Source organism: Crinia signifera, chromosome 2, assembly GCF_055691185.1.
Source record: "Crinia signifera chromosome 2, ASM5569118v1, whole genome shotgun sequence".
Classification (NCBI taxonomy): Eukaryota; Metazoa; Chordata; class Amphibia; order Anura; family Myobatrachidae; genus Crinia; species Crinia signifera.
In genome coordinates, this window is record NC_139218.1 from 352753971 (window position 1) to 352775840 (window position 21870).

Consider the following 21870-nt stretch of genomic DNA (forward strand, 5'->3'; position numbering starts at 1 on the left):
GACCCCATTTCCCCAGCATCTGTCCCCCTTCTCCATTGCCAGTATCTGCCCCCTCTCCCTGACAATCATCTCTCCCTTCGCTCGCTGCCCATCATCTCTCCCTACACCTGTACCTGTGCTGTCAGTGTGCTGGGGGGGGGGGGGGGGGGGGGGGGCACCAGGATTTTTTTTGGCAGGGGGGAACTACATTTCTAGTTACGCCACTGCAGGCAGTCACCATAGTATAGCATACACACTTTAAACTTGTTTGTAAGAGTTTTTTTGCCATAGACAGTTGCCCCCATTTGCCTCATTATAGCCAGCTGACTATGTTTCAAATTTGGGTGGGTAGTTTCAATTCAGTGAAGATAGCTTGCATGCCATTTGGTTAATACTACAGTGTACTTTCCTGTAGGTGTACTGATTCTTACTGATGCATGGCTACAGAAACTTTACTCAATTAAAACTGTGTCTGCAGTACACTCATGAATGTAAAATCCTGACACTAAACGTAAGACTTATAGACACACAGTGTGCAGCGGGTTATACGCAGGTGTAAAAGCTCAAGTCGCTGTTTACATCAAGAGCTCGAAAACCTAAAATGCTTTGATCTCTGTGAGTGTCCTGATTAGAGGGACTGCATTTGCTTTATACGTTTATTTAACAAGGGAAACATTCAAGTTGACTGAAATTGGGCACGAAGCAGATGAAACGAATAAACGACAAAAGCAAAATTGAGTTAAAAAGCAGCAGCATTTCAAAGAGAATGGGGGATGTCTATTCGGATTCAAAGGTGTGAGTCACATGCAATATATCCACGTTCCTTGTCTTTAGCAATTCTGTTTTATCTTTTCTCACGAAGATAGGTTAGAAAAAGATGACCGCTGGGAGGAAATGCTACAAACTTCTAAATTAGTGAAGGAGCTCCCTGCATCACTGGTATATTCTGGATAGGACGACGTTGAGGAGATAATATTTTTTAGTCTCTGAAGAGCAATGATTAGCAGCAGTAGAAGAAACGCTAGCAGGCTAAGAAAGATGGACACGTATACGTAAACGTTTGATAACCGGTTGGTTGCTGAGGACGAGGAATCCACTGAAGTCGAAAGAGAGGTGGGGAATAGTTCCAGAAAAGTTCCGTTCCCCATTTCTTCTGGTAACGCAACTGAAGGACCAAGTCCTGACATGTTGGCATGAGCAATGTTGGGGACTCTGGAAGGTCTACGCAGGGATCACAAATTTTATTACAGCTTAGAGATCCACCGGTGAGGTCCTTGCATTAAATTCATCTTATCTGGTGGTGATGGTCAAACTGAAATAGATCAATAAAGCCACGTTAATCCTATGCAATCATTAGTCCATTCATCAATAATACTTTACACTTTACATTGCTGATATGGGATATATAAATGCTGGCATGTATTTCGGTATCTTAACAGAGACTTTAAAATTAATTGTTACCTTTCTGTTTTTCTCAGGGTCTTGTTTACAAAGAACTAGCGACCAGCTCGAATTTCCACGTACTACAACCTGTATTCGCATTTTGTCTTGGCATAATGATAATACAATATTGAGATTGTAATTAAAGAGCTCATCACTTGCTGATGCCACAACATATGCATTTAGAGCAGGCATGTCCAAACTATGGCCCTCCAGCGGTTGCGAAACTACAGATCTCATCATGCCTTGCCACAGTTTTGCTATTAAAAAATGATAAACTATGGCAAGGCATGCTGGGATGTGTAGTTTCACAACAGCTGGAGGGCCACAGTTTGGACATGCCTGATTTAGAGGCACAATTGGGGAGGCACTAGTCAAGGGCATTCATGGGGATGGGGGGCAGAGTTACATATATATATATAACCTTAAAACCAACATGAACATTCTGAATGTTGACAATGTCACATTTTGGCTACATACCATCCTACTGCTGCTAGTATGTATTGACATATAGGCAGCCACCTTGGCATGGTTATGGGCCAACCCACTTTAGTGGTATATAAGCCATGTTCGCATATTTCAGATGTCGACCTAAGCCCAGTCGACCTTCAGTGGTAGACCAAATGCATGTTGACCTAAAGTGGGTCGATCTACATTAGTGACCATATCACATGTATGCTTTTATGTTGAGATTATATGCAAGCAGAACACTGCCACACCTGTAGGTAGAGTAGACACGATATGACTATCTCAGACTAAAGTTCTTGTGAAATGACACGGCACAGAACCGTAAATAAGCAGAACTGTGCACCAAAGAAGTCAGAATGTTTATTTCCTTCACAAACTCATTATGGAATGCAACCGTTGGAGAGAAATGATCTTCTACAACCACAAGAGTGGTCTGAGACAGCAGGAGAGCTTTGACTGATTGCGAGCTGCTTTTGAGGTGAAAGCACCATCCTAAGCCACTGTGTTTGAGTGGTATGCAGACTTTTAGTGTGGTAGATGGCCCCTGGAAGACGAGGAGTGCTTTAATTGACCTGTGATCATCATCACCAAAGACAACATTGCTACTGTTTGGGCCATATTTGAGGTGGAAACCATAGTGACCATTGCTCAGTTTGAGAAAGGCATTTAATCAGGATTAATCTGCTTGATACTCCACAAAAAGGTTGTTCTGAGCAGGGTTTCTGCACTCTGGGTGCCGTATTAGCTCACTCAAGAACTGAAGAATGCATGGATGACATGGTATCGAAATATGATGGCCAGGTTTAATGGCGGTAGTTCAAATGTTGTCTGGGAGATCATCATTGGCGATGAGTTCTGGATCTACAGTTGTGACCCCAAAACCTAACATTAGTGAACCTAGTGGACCACAGTTGGAGATGCACCACTACAGAAGTTCCTACATGGCCAAGCAAATGGTGGCTGTTCTTCTGGCCAAGACTGGTCATGTAGCTACCATACCAATCATGTGGATACAGCAATCAGTGCCTGCCAAGCAAGTGCTGAAAGCCAGGTGCAGTCCAAGAACACTCACTCATGGTGCCCTTCTCCATCACAGCAATGCACCTGCCCACAAGTCCAGTAAAGTGGTGCATTTTTTGGCCCATGAACACATGCAGGCACTAAGTCATCCGGTGTACAATCCAGGCCTGATCAATTGCAACCACGAATCAAGCGCAAGTTGCTTTGGATTCGTTATGAGACACCTGAAGCTGCAATGGGGACCTTCATTCATCATGTTGTAGACACACCTGCTGTGGACTGGTTTGGGCACATGGTTCACCAATTGGTTCGAGCACAGAAACACTACAAAGACTCCTCTGGTGAATACTTTGAAAAAAGAAAATGTAATCTTCAATTTGTAAATATATACTTGTAAAATACATGTACAATTTTGCTATAGAGCTTAAAAATATAAAAAAGCTAATTAATATGCCTAATAATAGAAAATGATTTTCTCTTTCGCTCATCTGCAGCAGTTTACAGCAAAGCTCGCTCATACACAATGCTTCTTTTGTGTGTTTGTGTCCCTACTTTTCTGACAACCCCTTAAAAGCATTCATCAGGGGGTGGGAACAGCATCAACACAAAGAATTGTTTGTTCTTCATTTTTGCAGATTGTAAAATGCTGGGACAAAACGAGAGGGGTACAGAGAGGCAGTATGTTGATTGGTGAATTTCCCACAGGTGGGTATTTTGGTGTTACAATAGTACCTACCTTCCCACAGGTGGGTATTTTGGTGTTACAATAGTACCTACCTTCCCACAGGTGGGTATTTTGGTGTTACAATAGTGTAGGAGGACCTACCTTCCTGGAATGGCCGGGAGGCTCCAAAAAATCAGGTTCCCCTGCCAGCCACCTGGACAGGTGGGCAACCCTCCCAGATACCGGTGCCCCCCCATCTCCCCCACAGTCGCGTTCATTTCCCACGATTCTCAGCTCGGCGGGGGCAGGGCTAACGATGCAAATTGCTTCATGACAATTGATGATGTCTACATCAGGCCCCACCCCCCGAACTACTGCTGAAAGTCTCCTCTCCAGGCTTTAAAAGTAGGCAACCCTGTTCCATGGCTGATTTTAAAGTTGTATAAAATGGTTAGTTATGAGAGTTTTTACTGTGCCAATAAATAGCAGTTGTAGCCATTAATCTTAAAGACGCAGCAATATTGTGTCATAAATCCCTCTGGTTGTTTCATGTGTGCCTGCAGTACAAATGTCAACATGATGGCAATTGTACTGCTGAGAACGTAAAATGCTGTTTGTAGCATTTCAACATTGCTGACATTACAGTGTCAACAAGCCAACATATTGTGTTGATTTATTTTTCTTCAAGTTGCCTTTATTTATTTTCAGAGGTTTCTAACTGGGACGTTAAGGGACCATTAGGAAATAGTGCGGACGAGTCCAGCGCTTGACATCACGATGCAATGCGACGTCAAGATACAACATGATGTCCACCCCGCGGCTACACGGCTCCTCTAGGAACGGAGCCGAAATCCTGCAGCTTCCTGGTTAGTCAGTAGCTGATGACTGCCCTCCAGCGATAACAGTCATTTTGCAGCCACCAGGTCAGTCATCCGCCACTAACTGCCCATTGGCATTAACACATTGAAAGTTTGCAACAGGCTTCACCCTCTAAAAAAGTGGGCCTTTCCTGTGAATCCCCCAGTTCCCTGCCAGGCCAGGCCAAGCCTGATTTACAGTGACTGGTATGATGAATCACATGACATTTATTATGTGAGTATTTTCTCAGCATACATGTTCCATTGGCGTATCTCCATTGGGTATGTAATGCACACAGGCTATTGGGGGGCCCAAGTCGCTCAACCTGTATTCATTCATTGCCGCTGAGGCCCAGTCAGAAGAAGTCACCAGGAAAAAGGCATTGGTAACATTTTTCCTTGGATACCATGGGGAATTGTTAAACTGGGCTAATTAAGACCTGATCACAAAGCTGCTTTTTAGCAAATGGATAAAACAATGCTGCCCACTAGGCCCTCTAATAATAACATTATTATTATTATTATTATCCTTTATTTATATGGCGCCACAAGGGTTCCGCAGCGCTCACTTACAGAGTGCACACAATCAAAACAGGAAAAAAGAGACTTGCAGACAGTACAGGACAAGTACAGGGTAAATGATTATAGGAACATCAGCCGATTACTGCAACATAATTATCCAGGTGGCAGCAAACAGCGTGCTTTGGTGCAGTGGAAGACTACTGAAGTAAGAAAGAATACGCACATGAGTAAGAGGTCCCTGCTCGTGAGAGCTTACATTCTAAAGATGTGCAGAGATAGTAGGTTTCGGTGAATTATTTTGTTTCTGTGAGTTATTTTGTACTGGCTGCTTTATTCTTGCACTGCAATTTCAATTTCAATTTGAACACACCTCATCCAAATCTAACTCTCTCTCTACACATGTTAAAGGTCATGTATCTCTATACTCAGCAACAACTTGAGCACTCAAACATATAAATACATTGCATCACAGTGAATTATGGTAGCAGCTTAGTAAATCTCCCTCCTATCACTGCAAATTTAATACCGAGTACCAAATTTTCTGCAAATCTCTAGATCAGCGGTTCTCAAACTGTGGGTCCTGACCTTTTCAGCATGGGGACATGACTCCATGTTGCTGACCATGAGGCTGATGACTTTTCTAATCTCAGTCAGTGATCCAAGGAGTCTGAAAAGGTGTTGAATTGTCTGTTATGTTAGACTCCTCCCATCATTTTGTGCCTCCATAATGCTGCCATGTATGTGCTGTCTGCTGACTACACATGTGATGTGATGACCTTCTGCAGTAACTTGCTGGGGTCCTGTCATTATTTTTATTGTCTGATTGGGTCCCAGAGCAAAATAATTGGAGGAACCTGCTCTAGATATTAGATTCAAGGTCATATAAGAGCAACTAGAGAAATGATAAAAGCAAATACATGTTTTTCTTGTAAGTTGTGACCACACAAACTAGCAACTTGTACCCCACAGTGAACACTAACACAGCATTATCTCCTCACACTCTCACCTAAAGGACTTCTCCTGTGCTGCACCTACCTCTTGATTGCCCTCCCCAACCCAATAAAACTTGCTTGCTGCCTCCCAGCCTTTGGACACACCCTTTTAATAATTTCTATATTGAAGCCTACCAGCTTTCCTCCTAATCCCTGGGTTCTGCATTCCACTACTTTGTTGTCATCATAAAACCTAAATTCCCCAAGATTGTAAAGTCTCATGAGCAAAGCCACCTCTTATCGAATTATGTCCTTGTTTGTATCATGTTACGTCTATTCAGTACTGTGCCATAGAGCCTTTGTGGCATCACATAAATGAACAATAATAATAATAATAACAACAAATACACGTTTGACAAAGGAGTACAGATCACACATGATACTGATTGTAAGAGCTTTCTGTCTAGACTTGGATGGGCAATGCTGTTGTAATAGGAAATAATGGGACATGGGACTGTAGTAGGGATAACATGCAGAGGGTTGTATCAGGCGGGCGTAAGATAGGCTATATAACAGGGGAGGTAGAGAGGCAAATAGAATAGAACAAGTGCAAATTTATCTTGCGATGAGAGTAAAGATGTATGAGATGGAGGATTGGTGAGATTTTGTGACATTGAATCCCGTCTGCAAAATCACAGTCGAGCCGGCCGAGAACGGGACAGGATCACCACTGTCAGGCCAGTGACACATTGTTGTCCCGATTCACAGTCAGAAAGCAGATGCCGGAATACCGAATGCCAGGATCCCGGTTGTGAGTAGGCAGGGAGGGTTAGGATTAGGCTGAGGGTGGAGGATTAGGTTTAGGCACTAGTGGGAGATTTAGGGAGAGGCTGCAAGGTGGGGCAGAAGGTTGGGGTTAAGCTGCGGTAGGTAGGGTTAAGCACTTAGAAGAGGGGGTTAGGGTTACATTATGGTACGTGAGGGTTAGGGTGCAGGGTAGGAAGATTAGGGTTAGGAACTAAAGGGGTGGGGTAGGGTGGTAGGTTTAGGCTGTGGGGCGGAAGGGTTTGGGGGGCAGGGGGAAGTAAGGATATTTACCCGAGCTATATCAGGATTCCCTCTATAGGGATGCTGGCATCAGTATTCTGACCACCGCCATCCCCTCCGCTGGTCATCCTCATGTGCAGATCTGTCACTGTTGGAGTTGTGCACAAACCATCATCCGATTGTACTTTAGGCCCAGTGTCTAATATTTATTTCATTACAGCACACATAGTACTCCTGTGTGTTATCTCCCTGCATTACTTACATTGTTATCTGTATCTTACATTATACAGGTTGAGTATCCCTTATCCAAAATGCTCGGGACCAGGAGAATTTTGGATAACGGATTTTTCCGTATTTCGGAATATTTTAATATTTCAATGATGTGTTTTGAAGTATCTTGCATTTATGCTGTATAAACACATAATATACACACAAATATATTTTATTACCACATAAAATACACACAAATATATTTTATTTGTTCAAAAAACAAGGTTTCAAAACGTGAAACAAAGGAGGTTATTCTGATCGTAGCGGCCAAACGTGCGTACGTTCGCTATTAACGTACGCTATCCGCACGCGGCCGTTGGGGTTAAGTCCACCCACAACTCAGCCGCATACTTACGGCCAGAAACAACGTCAAAGGGGAGTGGCGTACAATTGAGCGTACGCCAACGTACACGGACGGGCCAGCCCTTACACTCCGACAACTGGCGTACAATTGCGCGTACGCCACCGTTTACGGACGTCTCTCGTCCGTCTTCCCACCGACTTCTTGCGGCTATCTGAGCGTACGCCAGCTTGCACGGACGGGTCCCTATTGTTTTCAATAGAAAACTCAGCTTATGTCACCGCTCGTGAGAGTGAGCGTACGTCCGTGTACGCTGGCATACCCTTCACATATATGGACCTGCAAATCTTGCCTTTGAACTATAATTATGAAAATTAATTAATTGATTGAATTAATTAATGTGCAAAATAGTGGCCATGGGCTTAAAACATTGCTGAAACATCCTTTGTAGGTGTTAGATGTGGTTTATGTTATTGTATCATAAATACAAAACCTATGTTTGTATTAGAGTGAACACGTTGACACATGTCGACTTGTGTAGATTGAGTGTGCTACTGTGTAAAGTCTATGAAAGCACGTAGTGAATGTGTCTAACTGTTTAACAAATACCTACCTTAGCATATATAAGCAGGTCTTAAAAAGATTCTTACCTTAAATTAAACAAACCTTTAAATGTAGAGAAGTATAGAAAGATAAGCTTCCAATGTGTTTGAGTGCTGTGTGTGGCTTGCAGGTAGTGAAATCAAGGTTTGGACTTAATAGACTGCAGCATTGGTTATTACATTCAGGTGTATGTGTTTGGTAGTAATCAGCGTAAATTAGCAAACCCAGGCGCACGCTGGCATGCGGTATCTGTAGGGGTGGTTTGAGATGGCGGTTGGCGGCCGCCTGTTTTGTGTCCGAAATGAACGGTGCTTTAGTCGATCGTGCGGTAGTAGTAGCTCATTTTTGGTGCACACCCCCGTGTACACCCATATTTACGCCCATTTTCCCTCATTATTTCGGCCGCTCCCCTCATCACGCCCCTATGCTGCCCCCAATGCCCGTACACTCGCGTACAGGTTTTTTCGCACGTAGAGACCCGTCCGTAAGCGTTGTGGAGTGTTCGCGCCTGCGCATTAGCGAATGTACGCATGCGCAGATCATAAAAAACCCTGGGACGTACGCGTACGGCCCGGCCGCACCAACCAGAATAAGGCCCAAAATGTGTGTACTATCTCAGCACTGAATTTGAATGCCAAGCAATCATTGTCTTGCACATATATAGTGCCAGTTACATATCATGTCCCCAGTGATGCTGTTACAAATGTCCCCAGTGAGTTTTTAGCAAAAAAAAATTTTTTTTTCACTTTCTGGAATGTCTGGTTTTCGGAATAATTCGGATAACGGATATTCGGATACGGGATACTCAACCTGTATATGTATTAAACATACATACAGTATCAACTTATTTATTCCTCTCTGTCTCATACACATCTGAGCAGAAAGCCTGTTGGTGTAGCATTCCATGTGATGATTTCTGTATACTTATTATGACATGTATATGTACAGTATGCAGTGGCGGATTCAGGGGGGGGGGCACCTGGGCACGTGCCCCCCCTGTCATTATTTTGTAGATGAGGACCAGAGCTTTCCAACGAGCCCAGCCCCATGTCTCTAGCCCCCCGGAAACCGGAGATATCGCCTGGCAAAGCTGTAACATTTTTTCCCCATAGGATAATATGGGACCTGTCAATTCCGACCCCCACCCGGTTCCAACAGCTTCCAGTTCCCCCCCTGGCATCACAGGAGCTTGTGATTGATGTTATTCAATTCCAAATCGCTGGGCCTTCAATAGGATACCAGGATGGTCCATATCGGTCAATCAGTTCCAGAGATATAGCGTGTAAATCGATTTTTTTTATTTTTGAAATGTAATTTCATGGCTGTTCATGTTCTTTGAGGGCAGATTACTCTGGAACCAAACGTTCCAGTTTTACTGGACCAAAATCATTCAAAGCCAACTCAAAAGTTCTTCAATATGATACTTGTCTCATGTAAATGGGTCAGTTAGTTCCGAAGATATAGCCGGTTAAATGAGATAACTGGTTAAAGGGGGGGAGGGGTGGTTTTCTCTCCCCCTCACACCAGAAAATGCAGGGACTAGGCTGGTGTAAAAGGGGCCAACCTGGGAATGCATTTTCTGGTGTGAAATGGGTATTATTTCAAATAGCTGGGACCTGCAGTGCTCGGAATACAGCCAGGCTCTGCCACTGTCAGTGGCTATCACTTCTGCCTGGCGGTGGCTGTCCCCCATTTACCACGAGCATGTATTCCCCGTTGGCAATGAGCATGTAATCCCACATGGCAACGAGCATGGAACCTCTGGCAATGAGCATGGAACCCTTGGCAATGAGCATGTAGATAAGTCGCACTTACTGTATGTAGCATAATTTTTAATAGGCATTATGGTGTTTGGCATAATACATAATGGACATCATGCCGTGTAACTTAACGTGCAATGGACATTATGGTGTAAATGTTTAATGCGCGCCTTTGGTGGACAATGTCCCTGTTTATGAAGTTTATTGTGAATTTTGTCTTAATCTGTGTGGCATTATGTGAATTCTGGCTCAATCCGTGTGGCATTATGTGAATTTTGTCTCCATCCGTGTGGCATTATGTGAATTTTAACTCAATCTGTGTGGCATTATGTGAATTTTGGCTCAATCCATGTGGCATTATGTGAATTTTGGGTCAATCCATATGGCATCTTATGAATTTGGCTCAATCCATATGGCATTTTATGAATTTGGCTCAATCCATGTGGCAGTATGTGAATTTTGGCTCAATCCATATGGCATCTTATGAATTTGGCTCAATCCGTGAGGCATTATGTGAATTTTGGCTCAATCCATTTGGCATTATGTGAATTTTGACACAATCCATGTGGCAGTATATGAATTTTGACACAATCCATTTGGCATTATGTGAATTTTGGCTCAATCCATTTGGCATTATGTGAATTTTGGCTCAATCCGTGTGGCATTATGTGAATTTTGACACAATCCATGTGGCATGATGTGAATTTTGACACAATCCATGTGGCATTATGTGAATTTTGGCTCAATCCGTTTGGCATTATGTGAATTTTGGCTCAATCCGTGTGGCATTATGTGAATTTTGACACAATCTATGTGGCATTATGTGAATTGTGACACAATCCATGTGGCATTATGTGAATTTTGGCTCAATCCATTTGGCATTATGTGAATTTTGGCTCAATCCGTGTGTTATTATGTAAATTTTGGCTCAATCCGTGTGGCATTATGTGAATTTTGACACAATCCGTGTGGCATTATGTGAATTTTGGCTCATTCCATTTGGCATCATGTGTAAGGGGCAAGTATAATGGGGTCTAGTATTTTGTTGCATAATGTGTAGAAGTTGTATATGGTGTTGTACACTACACTCAAGGACATGCCCCCTGTTGAGTGGCCACACCCCCTTTTCCAGAGCGCGCCTTCGGCGTGTGCACAACTACATCCTTCACTTTTGTTGCCATGGTGGGCCTGCATACTTTAAATGCCAGGGCCTATTTTTAATCCCATTCCCACCCTCTCTCTGCCGCTCTCTTAGCATGTACACTGGCACCACTAACACTGGCCCTCCCCCACCTAAACCCTCTTTTATCATGGTGCCCCCCCTGTCATTTTATCCTGGATCCGCCCCTGACAGTATGTTATGCGTTATACATGCCCAACGGTCTCAGAAGCAATTCCATAGCTATTTGTCTTTCATACCAAGGTCCCTGTAAGTTCACTGACTGCTGAATTAGCTCATTACCAGCAGTCCTATCGGTACTTATGTAGTATCTGGGCTGCCGATTTTGTGATTGTATGCCTTACCTTAAGGCATACAATCAGATGCGATGCGATTCGATGCGATTTTGCATAGGATTCAATGTTAAGAAGGTCCTGTTCATTTCCCCACTATCCAAGTGGGCATAGAGTTGATTTTATATAGCGTGGCGAGCGCAGCGAGCCACCGAGCCCGAAGCGTGGCGAGCGAAGCGAGCCCCGCGAGGGGACGCATATTTCTTAAAAAGTATTCTGTGTCCCCTCGCGGGGCTTGCTACGCTCGCCACGCTTCGGGCTCGGTGGCTCGCTACGCTCGCCACAGGTTTATATCCAACTCCATGCCCACTTGGATAGTGGGGAAAGGAAAAGGACCCCTTTTTCCCATTGAATTCTATGTTAAAATAGACTCAGACCATTTTAACATTGAATCCTATGGAAAAATCTTGACCATCGCATCGCATACGATTTGGTCGCATGCGATGCGATGCGATGCGATCCGATACGATTTCTAAATCGGACGCCCAGATACTACATAAGTACCGTCCTATCCTGCTGCTTATTGCCTGTTCAGGCAGCCCAAAGGCCAAAATCATCTTTTGTAGCAGTTGTCACTTGAGCAAATTAAGAATTAAGAGTGACAGGGTGGGGTCATCTATGTTTGCCCTTTGTATTGTAACATTTGTCTTTCGGAACTGCATCATAATTGTAAGTAATACACAAATATAAAACCAAAAGCATAAATATATGAATATATGTTTGTGTGTAAGTAAATAAATATAATGGGCGAGATTCAGCAATAATACCGGGTGCACATCGCCGGCATTCGCATAGTTAATAATCGCATATGCACTAACATATGCGATTATTAACACAAAAGCGATGCCCGGCGATGTGCTGTGGGTCCCCCCTCCCTCCCTGCACCCTTACCCGCTGTGTGGGTGCTCCTTTCCTCCTCCCTGCACTCGGAAGCTGTGCAGGGAGGAGGAGATCACTGGTCCGGGCAGCACAGCAGGAGGCTGCCTGGACACAGGTGAGGGGGGTGCGGCGCAGATCGGCGGGGGGGCGCGCGGGGCGGCGGGGGGCGCGAAGGGAAGCCCATAGGCTTCCATGGGGTTACGCCAAATAGGAACTGGCGTAACCCCCCGCAGCGAAGCCCCAGCAATGGGGCTTTGCTGCATATGAAAATGCGGTAAAAACCCGAAAACGGGGTTTTTACGGCATTTTCAGCTTGCTGAATCTCGCCCAATGTATTTATATATTGGTGTCCACTATTAGGCTGTATCACTTGGGTTCTGCAGCGGTACATATGGATTGGCTAGTCTGCCCACCTTGAGGTAGATGTTAGATTGTAGCGCTCAGCGCCTGTCTCCATACACTGTCTAGTGTAAAGCTCACAGTCTGCCTTGTCCCCTTGCAGCAACGTAGCTAGGCGTCACCCTGAGTGACAGCTCGCTTAAGCGTATAGCAGGGCAGAGACCCCTGACCCTGCTGGCAGCGTTCCCTTTCCTGTTAGGAAGTCCCCGCGTAGTGTGTGCCTTAGAGAGAGCGTGTGTGACTCCATCCATGCTGTTTGTAGCTCCACGTGCACCGGAGCGCGTAAGAGCAAGCCCCGCTGTAATCCCGTTACCAGCGTGACCTTTGCACAGGGAGATTCATCATCATTGGCAGCAGCGAGACTGGGAGAGATACCGCCAGCGTAAACCAGCTAATAGCCATTAACCCTGCATAAGCCAGACGCTACAGCTAAGTAACAACCAGACACTGTGATTGCCAATGTACCAGTTGTATTACTGCCTGAAGTTAACTGCATAAGTACTGTTGTATCCTACAAGCCTGCCACTTGAATAAATCCTTCAGTTGGTTATATCTTCGGAGTGTGTCGTCTAACAACCACCTTGCACGTACTTATAGACACTCTGCCAATAGGTTATGGGCCCAGCACGTCACGTGCGCGAAGATTAACCCCCTAAAGACAAAGTGCTAGCGCAGTACATAAAAGAACACAAAGGAATTATTTCTGAATTGCCATTTGTGGAAGAGTTAACGAGAATGCACAGTACAGGGCATAGCATGAACTTTCCAAAGCTCAAAGGCTCAGAGAATTATACTACATGGAAGTTCGCTATGGAAATGCAGCTTAAGAGGGAGAAGCTATGGAAAGTCACAATAGCCCCAGGAGATAGTCCAAACCCAGAAGAGGTAGACAAGGCCATTGGCACAATAGGCCTGGCTGTGGAACAGCATGTTTATTCTACTATCTGTGGGAAGGAGTCCGCTAAGGACATGTGGACAACTCTACAAGGTGCTTATGAGAATAAAGGCTTAATGAGAAGGATAAGTCTGAGACGCACACTGTATGGAACAAAGCTGAATGCATGCAAGGACATGAACGATTATATTGATAAGATACTATCGATAGCTCAGCAATTGGCATGTGTAGGAGCAAAAGTGGATGAGGAAGAAGTGGCGATGGTAATGCTGCAGAACTTGACAGAAGAATTTGACTTCCTAGTTGTCGCACTAGAGTCAAATGAAACCAAGCTTACAACTGAAGTTGTGAGAGCCAAGCTACTACAGTTCCAAGAGAGAATCCACAAGGATGCCATGGCTGAGGGTTCTGCCTTAGTAGCAAAGGGTGTGAAACCCAAGAAATGCACGTTCAAATGTTATGTGTGCCACAAAGTAGGGCACAAGGCTTCAGAATGCAGGATGAAGAACACTAGTGGCATGCACAAGCGGCATGACAAGAAGAACGAGTCAGCACTGAATGTAACAGACAAGCCAAGGAGGGATCTCTGGTACATGGACTCGGGAGCCTCTAGACACTTCAGCTGCAACAAGGAGTGGTTCAATTCTTTAACACAGTGTACACCCACAACAGTTACCGGGATTGGTGAAAAGGTCCTTACTGCATCAAATGTTGGGACAATCACAGTGAGACTAAGAATTGAGGGACAGACAGTAGTCACAGATATTCAAGACGTCCTGTATGTACCAGAATTGGGAAGTAATCTCATCGCTATCAGCGTACTCGAGGCAAAAGGCTACAGAGTCCAGTTTGAAAAGGGCAGGTGTATGGTGCATAATGAAAGAGGGACTGTAATTGCTTCAGCAACCCGATGCAACCAACTATACGTCCTAGACACAGATGAATGCGTAGCTTTGGCAGCCTCTGCTGAAAATGAGTCGATGGAACTCTGGCACAGACGTTTGGGACACTTAGGATATGATAATGTCCAGAAACTAGCTGATGGGATGGCAACAGGAATCACAGTGAAAGACACGGGAAGACCTGTGTGCGAGAGTTGCATAAAAGGCAAGCAGACCCGCAACTCATTTCCCAAGTCAGCAGGCAGAGCAGAATCACAATTAGCTCTGGTGCACACAGATGTGTGCGGACCAATGGAAGAGGAGTCAACCAGTGGTTACAAGTACTTCATGACTCTCATCGATGACGCCACAAGAATGACACACGTATACTTCATAAGGAAGAAAAGTGAGGTGATCAAGAAAATTGTGGAGTACAAGAACCTAGTGGAAACTCAGACGGGCCTAAAGCTAAAGGTCCTGAGATCCGACAATGGGGGAAAGTACGAAAATGGAGAAGTAACCGACTTCCTAAAAAGGCATGGCATAAAGCATCAGCTGACGATGGCCTATACGCCTGAACAGAATGGCGTAAGTGAAAGGGCGAACAGAACAATCGTTGAAAGAGCACGAGCGATGGTGAATGATGCTGGCCTAGAGAAAAGTTTTTGGGCAGAAGCTGTATCTACTGCAGTATACCTGAAAAACAGAACACCTACAGTGGCCGTGAAAGGGAAAACCCCCTTAGAGGCCTGGTCTGGGAAGAAGCCAGACATCAGTCATCTCCGTGTCTTTGGGAGCAGAGCTTATGCGCATATACCAAAGGAGAAAAGGAAGAAACTTGACCCAAAATCAAGACAGTGCATATTGCTAGGCTATTGTGAGGAGAGCAAAGGGTACAGGCTCTGGGATGCAGAGAACAGACGTCTTCTGAAATCAAGAGATGTGATATTTCAAGAAACAGCATCACCCACAAAAGCAAAAGAACAAGAAAAGCAAGCACTAGTAGAGGTGTGTGAAATAGAAAGCATACCTGAAACAGAAAATACTGAAGAAGGAAGCGAACCAACAAACAGAGCTTCTATAAGAAGGAACAAGGGCATACCAGCCAGAAGATATGAGGAAGAATATGCGAATATTGTTTTCAGTGAACCTCAGAGTATTCAAGAAGCGAAAGCGTGCAGTGATTGGGAGAAATGGAAATCTGCAATAGACACAGAGCTATCAGCACTGAGAGAGAACGATACTTGGACCATAGTAGATAGGCCAAGCAATCGCAAGACAGTCAAGAACAAGTGGGTCTTCTGCAAGAAGTTAAATTCAGACGGAGAAGTTGCCCGTTACAAAGCCCGTCTTGTTGCTAAGGGATACACACAGAGATCCGGAATTGACTATGGGGAGATATACTCACCTGTTGCGAGGTATAACACTCTCAGGTTAGTAATTGCAGTCGCCACCTTACAAGACTTACTGCTATACCAACTAGACTTCGACTCAGCGTTCCTAAATGGAGAACTACTCAAAGAGATCTACATGGAATCGCCAGATCAGTATAATGAGGATGAACTTCAGACAGAAAAGGTGTGTCTTCTGAAGAAATCCATATACGGCCTGAAGCAGAGTGGTCGTTGCTGGTACATAAAATTGGACACAGTACTACTTGAAATGAATTTTATTAGATCAGAGACTGACCACTGCCTTTATCACAAAACTCTAGGAGAAAAGTTGTTCATCATAGCAGTCTATGTAGATGATATACTTATGGCAGGTCACGAAGATCACATTACAAGTGTGAGAGATCAACTAAAACAGAGATTCAAGTTGAAAGACTTAGGTCCAGCCAATCATCTGTTGGGCATGAAAATTGTTCAAAACTTGCAAAAGGGAACAGTCACAGTCGACCAACAAATGTACATCGAGGCAACAATCTTGAAGTATGGAATGGCAGACTCCAAGTCAGTAAATACACCAATTGACAAAAGCATCAAGATTACAACCAACCACACCAGAAGAAGCAGAGGAAATGCAAGATGTTCCTTACAAGAGCGTGGTTGGAAGTCTTATGTATGCAAGTATTGGAACCCGTCCAGACATCACTCATGCAGTCAGTCGGGTGAGCCAATTTGCAATAAATCCTGGAAGACAACACTGGATCGCAGTGAAGAGGATCCTGAGATACCTAAAAGGTACAAGTTCCTTGAAATTAAAATTCGCCAAGACAAGCAATTCAAATTTGAAAGTCTTCTGCGATGCCGACTGGGGAGCAGATGAAGATGATCGTCGTTCCCACACCGGTTACCTGTTCACACTGGCCGGAGCAGCAGTTAGTTGGGCGAGTAGAAAACAACCAACCGTTGCCCTCTCAACGACTGAGGCCGAATACATGGCTCTTACAGAGACATCAAAGGAAGCACTCTGGATCAAAGAGACTTTGTGTGAGTTAGGTCTACTTTATGAAGAAGAGACTATCAGTATCGCATGTGACAACAGGGGAGCAATAGATCTTTCCTGCACCACCAAGCATCATGGAAGGTCAAAACACATCGCGATAAGACACCACTTCATCAGAGAACTAGTGGAGAACAAGTCCATCGATGTTGAATACATTGCAAGTGAACAGAATGTTGCTGACCTGCTCACTAAAGGACTGTCGTCAAACTTGCTTATTAAGTTCGTGAAGGACTGTGGACTTGTCTAAGTTCAAAATGTTGATTTGAAGTTTTTGATGTTCTAAATGTCTCTTCTCTCTAACCATGTTTTCGGTTACAGGTATCACAAAAGGACAAAGCACTGTATTAAGTTCTTTTATGTAGCCGAAGACAGCCTTGAGCGAGGGGGAGTGTTAGATTGTAGCGCTCAGCGCCTGTCTCCATACACTGTCTAGTGTAAAGCTCACAGTCTGCCTTGTCCCCTTGCAGCAACGTAGCTAGGCGTCACCCTGAGTGACAGCTCGCTTAAGCGTATAGCAGGGCAGAGACCCCTGACCCTGCTGGCAGCGTTCCCTTTCCTGTTAGGAAGTCCCCGAGTAGTGTGTGCCTTAGAGAGAGCGTGTGTGACTCCATCCATGCTGTTTGTAGCTCCACGTGCACCGGAGCGCGTAAGAGCAAGCCCCGCTGTAATCCCGTTACCAGCGTGACCTTTGCACAGGGAGATTCATCATCATTGGCAGCAGCGAGACTGGGAGAGATACCGCCAGCGTAAACCAGCTAATAGCCATTAACCCTGCATAAGCCAGACGCTACAGCTAAGTAACAACCAGACACTGTGATTGCCAATGTACCAGTTGTATTACTGCCTGAAGTTAACTGCATAAGTACTGTTGTATCCTACAAGCCTGCCACTTGAATAAATCCTTCAGTTGGTTATATCTTCGGAGTGTGTCGTCTAACAACCACCTTGCACGTACTTATAGACACTCTGCCAATAGTAGATACCTATACAACCTATACCCATACCCTCCAATATGACCCATTCCATTAGGTACAAAATGCTCTGTTCCAGTACTTCCCTCTTACTTATATGATTGCCATCGCCGGTGTTGACACACCTTTCTTATAAATGAACTAGTTCAACAAAGGTGCCGGCAATCATAAATTAAGAAGGAAGTCCAGGAACAGAGCATTTTGTAACGAATGGAGAGGGTCATGTTGGAGGGTATGCTATACCATACTTGCCTACTTTTGAAAAATAGTTTCAAGAAGATTATAGTTGGTAGTAGAATTTTGCAAATCGCTCCATTGAGGGTGCGTGTCATGCTCCACCCTAAAGGCGTGTATAGTTCCATATATAGATAGATTGTGAAAAGAGATTGTGAATGTGGCACCTAGAGCGTGGGTGTGTACTGCTACATCTGAGGATGATTTAATGACTTATATCCAATGACTTATATACAAATGTAGATGAGCCCCAAAGCAGTTAGTGAGAGATACTATACTTGCTAAAATGCTGGGAAATGGTGATGATGATTCAATGTAAATGTATCTATCTTTCATTCCTTTTCCCCAAAAAATGTAACAGTGTAATGTGGGCTAGGTGAAATTATGGAGATTGCTAGACTAATGAGGGAGAGAGGGAGATTGCTCTTCTTTCAGGGAGTCTCCTGCAGAATGCAGGAGGTTAGGCGACTATGATCTATACATGAGTCTAGCTTATGCAGTGGATTATATAAAAGGGGAGACCCCACTTCTTGAATAATTACTGTACCTCTCCAGAGTCTCACGCTGGCAGCAGCAGTGCTGTATAAATCACCATGAAAATGGCGTGGTGGCCATTGTATGTCTGACCAAGTCCCAAACTGATAGAATCCAAGAGGTGGAGGGCCTCAGAAAGACAGAGCAGGGGCTACAGTGTTCCTGTCTCCACCAAGATGCATGCCTCCTGTTATGACCACCGTCCAGAACATTGTGCTTGTACCTGTCACCAACTGTCTTCCCCTGTCGCACACTCTTCCTCCCTGACACACTCTGCCTTAAACTGTCACCCTCTGCCATATCAAATGCAGGGGGGGGGGGGGGTTCTGGTTGCACAGAAACCCCCATACTCTTAGCAAGTGGTTCAAATTATGACAATAGCAATGGAATATAATATTACTAGAGCTGCCGCAACATCATGCAGTGTAAGGGACAGAGCAGAGCTATAGCGCATGCCAAGTAGCAGCAGCTTCTTCTACTAAGTTTGCTGTGTGTGTGTGGATCTGAGTCAATTAGTGCACTTGACCAGAGAGCAGCTACCAGGAAGAAGAGACCGGAGCCTTACCATGAGGTGGGAGAATGTGTGCTTTGAAAGTGCAGTATTGGTTCTATTATGTTTGTGTATTTATTAATTATAGTATGTTTAACCCTTTACCTGACAACTTATTTATATTATTAAGTTTAATACAGCCTATAATATAGTATATAGTTAGACATATACAGTGATAAATATTATTATTGTATTCCATAAAGTATCCAGTGTATAAAAAGACCAGTGTGTACATTAATGTCCAGGGTCGGTATTAGGTTCTTCTAGTGCTCCATGTATTACCACCGAAAAATCGGTGGTGGACTGTAGGCGCTAATGGCCCCTTAAAAATAAATACTCACTTCAGTGATAATAATATATCGTGATGTTAATAGTAATGAGCAGCAGTCTTCAAAATTGCACTAGTGTCAGTGCAAAAAGATGGTCAAGTCCAGAGTCTGGAGCAGGGCTGGGCAACACCGGCCCTCCAGATGTTGATGAACTACACATCCCAGCATGCCTTGCATCAGTTTCAGCATGGCCACATAGCAAAACTAATGCAAAGCATCCTGGGATGTGTAGTTCATTAACATCTGGAGGGCCGGTGTTGCACAGCCCTGGTCTGGAGGATATCCTGGACTCTGAACTTGCACAGCAAAAATATAAGGTACCCAAAAGGGAATGTGAAGGCTGCGCTGATTATTTAAAAATACAATATCCAATACACCATGGAGGGGAACACATGTATAGCAAAAGGATGGAGACTGTTTCAAGAGAAGTAATCAAATACAATTTATTTTACATGAAAAAATATATATAATATTCAAAAAACACAGAAGGCTGATTAAGCCTGAAGTGACATAAACCACTAAGGGTTCTCACAGGCTACACTCTGCTGTTGGTCACATGGCTATGATAATGAGGATGGGCACAAGGCCTATCAGAGCAGGGGGGAGGGTCTAAGCAGGGTAGGAATGATCACGAGTTTAGAGTGATCTGCCCCTGTCCAAGAAGCCCTTCAACAGGCAAGACGTCCAGTGCAGCTTCCCCCCATTGAGTCAGGTTTTTACCATTGAAATTGCAGATTGTGATTATTCTTTTTCTCTCTGATGCGGCCTTCACGGCTTCGCCACCCCTCCGGGTCCTGTGGTCCGGGGGAGGGCGCGGCGGGGACCGGCGGCTCTCAGCGCACGTGTGAGCGGCGATCTGGCCGGGGCGCGAGGTGATGACGCGGCCGGGCGGCCGGCCGCGTCACACGCTGGGAGAAGCCACGGCCGCGGCGCCGCGGCTTCTCCGGCTACAGGGGGGTCGGGCAGGGGTAGCGCCCGTGGTGCTGCTAGTCGCGGGCGCGGGCTGGGCACCCGCAGCCCGCGCGGCGCTGTAAATCGGCAGGCGGCGACCAGGTCAGGCGCCCGCCAGGCGGGGCCTGATTCAGGCCTGGTCGCGCCTGTGGCTACTAGCAATCCCCTGCCCCATAGAGAGGCGAGCAGGCCCAGTATAAGGGCAAGGGGTAGGGGGCGCCCCTATAACATCCCCAGGCTGGCCAGTAGACGGGCACAGCCTATAGGGAACGATAGTCAGCCTCCCGTGACCCCCTCTGGCATCCCCAGGGGGGGGAATGTACAGTTGGCACCCCTTGCAGTGGTTGCCCCCGCTGCCACCCCCACCAGGGCAGGTAGACTGGGGGTTTTATCTTCATTGCACCTTGCTAGGAGGCGCTTGCTACAGGTAGCTAGGAGGATCCCTCAGCGGTCCATGGGGGGCGGGTCTTCAGCGGCCCTCACTAGTGGGCCCCCGTCGGTAGCTCAGACAGCCCCGGGCCCCCAAACACCTATGGCAGGGGAGGACGCACGGCAGTTCCTGGCGTTGCTATCGTCCTTTCTGGGGCAGGCTCCAAATGCGGCGGCATCCACCCCTTCCCCCTCTGTGTTGCCCAGTGTGACGGCCCAATCATCGAGAGGAGTCGGTGGTACCCATGCTCCGGAGGCTTCCACATCCGCGGCTGCAGCTGTCCGGCCAGCCTCCACGGATGCTCTTAACCAAGGTGGACCTTTGGAGTTGAGCCTCGTGCCTCGGGACGGCACTTCAGGTGGGTCAAAAAAGAAGAGCAAGCGGCGCAGGCGTAGGGACTCCCGCACCTCCTCCTCATCCTCCGGGCGTTCAGATTCCGCTATGTCCGGGGAGGAAGGAGGACGTAAATCGCGGAGACGTCGGCGTCGCCACGGGCGACGTCGCCGCCATTTCAGCTCCAGTGGCAGTTCAGGGTCCCCCCTGTACCCTAGAGGTCAGGTGGTGCAGTGTGAAAATACTGCTGTGCTTAGGGGCCTGAGACGCAGCGTTCAAGAGCGAATTAGGGACGGGAAATATGTAAATTTCTTTAAAATGACAGCCCAGGACGAGAAGGATTACCGCGCAGCAACGCGAAAAGGGGGGATTGGGGAGGAGGCCTTTTGCACCTACCACCGGTGGCAAGCGGGCCTCTTCATGTTTGCCGCCTGTTACCTGGAAACTAGGCCCCAGAAACACATGAATATGGTGCGTTACATGCACATGATTCATGCTATGTTCCTTACTGATGGGGACTCGACATGGCGGTCCTATGACGAGAGTTTCAGAAGGAAACAGTCGGGTTTGGCAATCATGAACCTAGGTTGCAAAGATGTAGAGATTTGGATGGGCCCAAAACCTGCAGCTCCACCGACCGTTGCCCCCACCCCTCCTCCAA

General features: G+C 45.7%; 1 protein-coding gene across 2 annotated transcripts in view; it reads right to left on the minus strand.

Annotated features, from left to right (window-relative positions):
• Window positions 1-621: 621 nt before the first annotated feature.
• SERTM1 (serine rich and transmembrane domain containing 1) overlaps window positions 622-21870 on the minus strand; it is a 43814-nt gene continuing 22565 nt past the window's right edge. For both annotated transcript variants that reach the window (XM_083169777.1, XM_083169776.1), the window contains one exon: window positions 622-1291. In XM_083169777.1, the coding sequence (XP_083025903.1) occupies window positions 834-1166 (333 nt within the window). In that variant the 5' untranslated portion in view covers window positions 1167-1291 and the 3' untranslated portion in view covers window positions 622-833. The remainder of the gene's footprint in view (window positions 1292-21870) is intronic.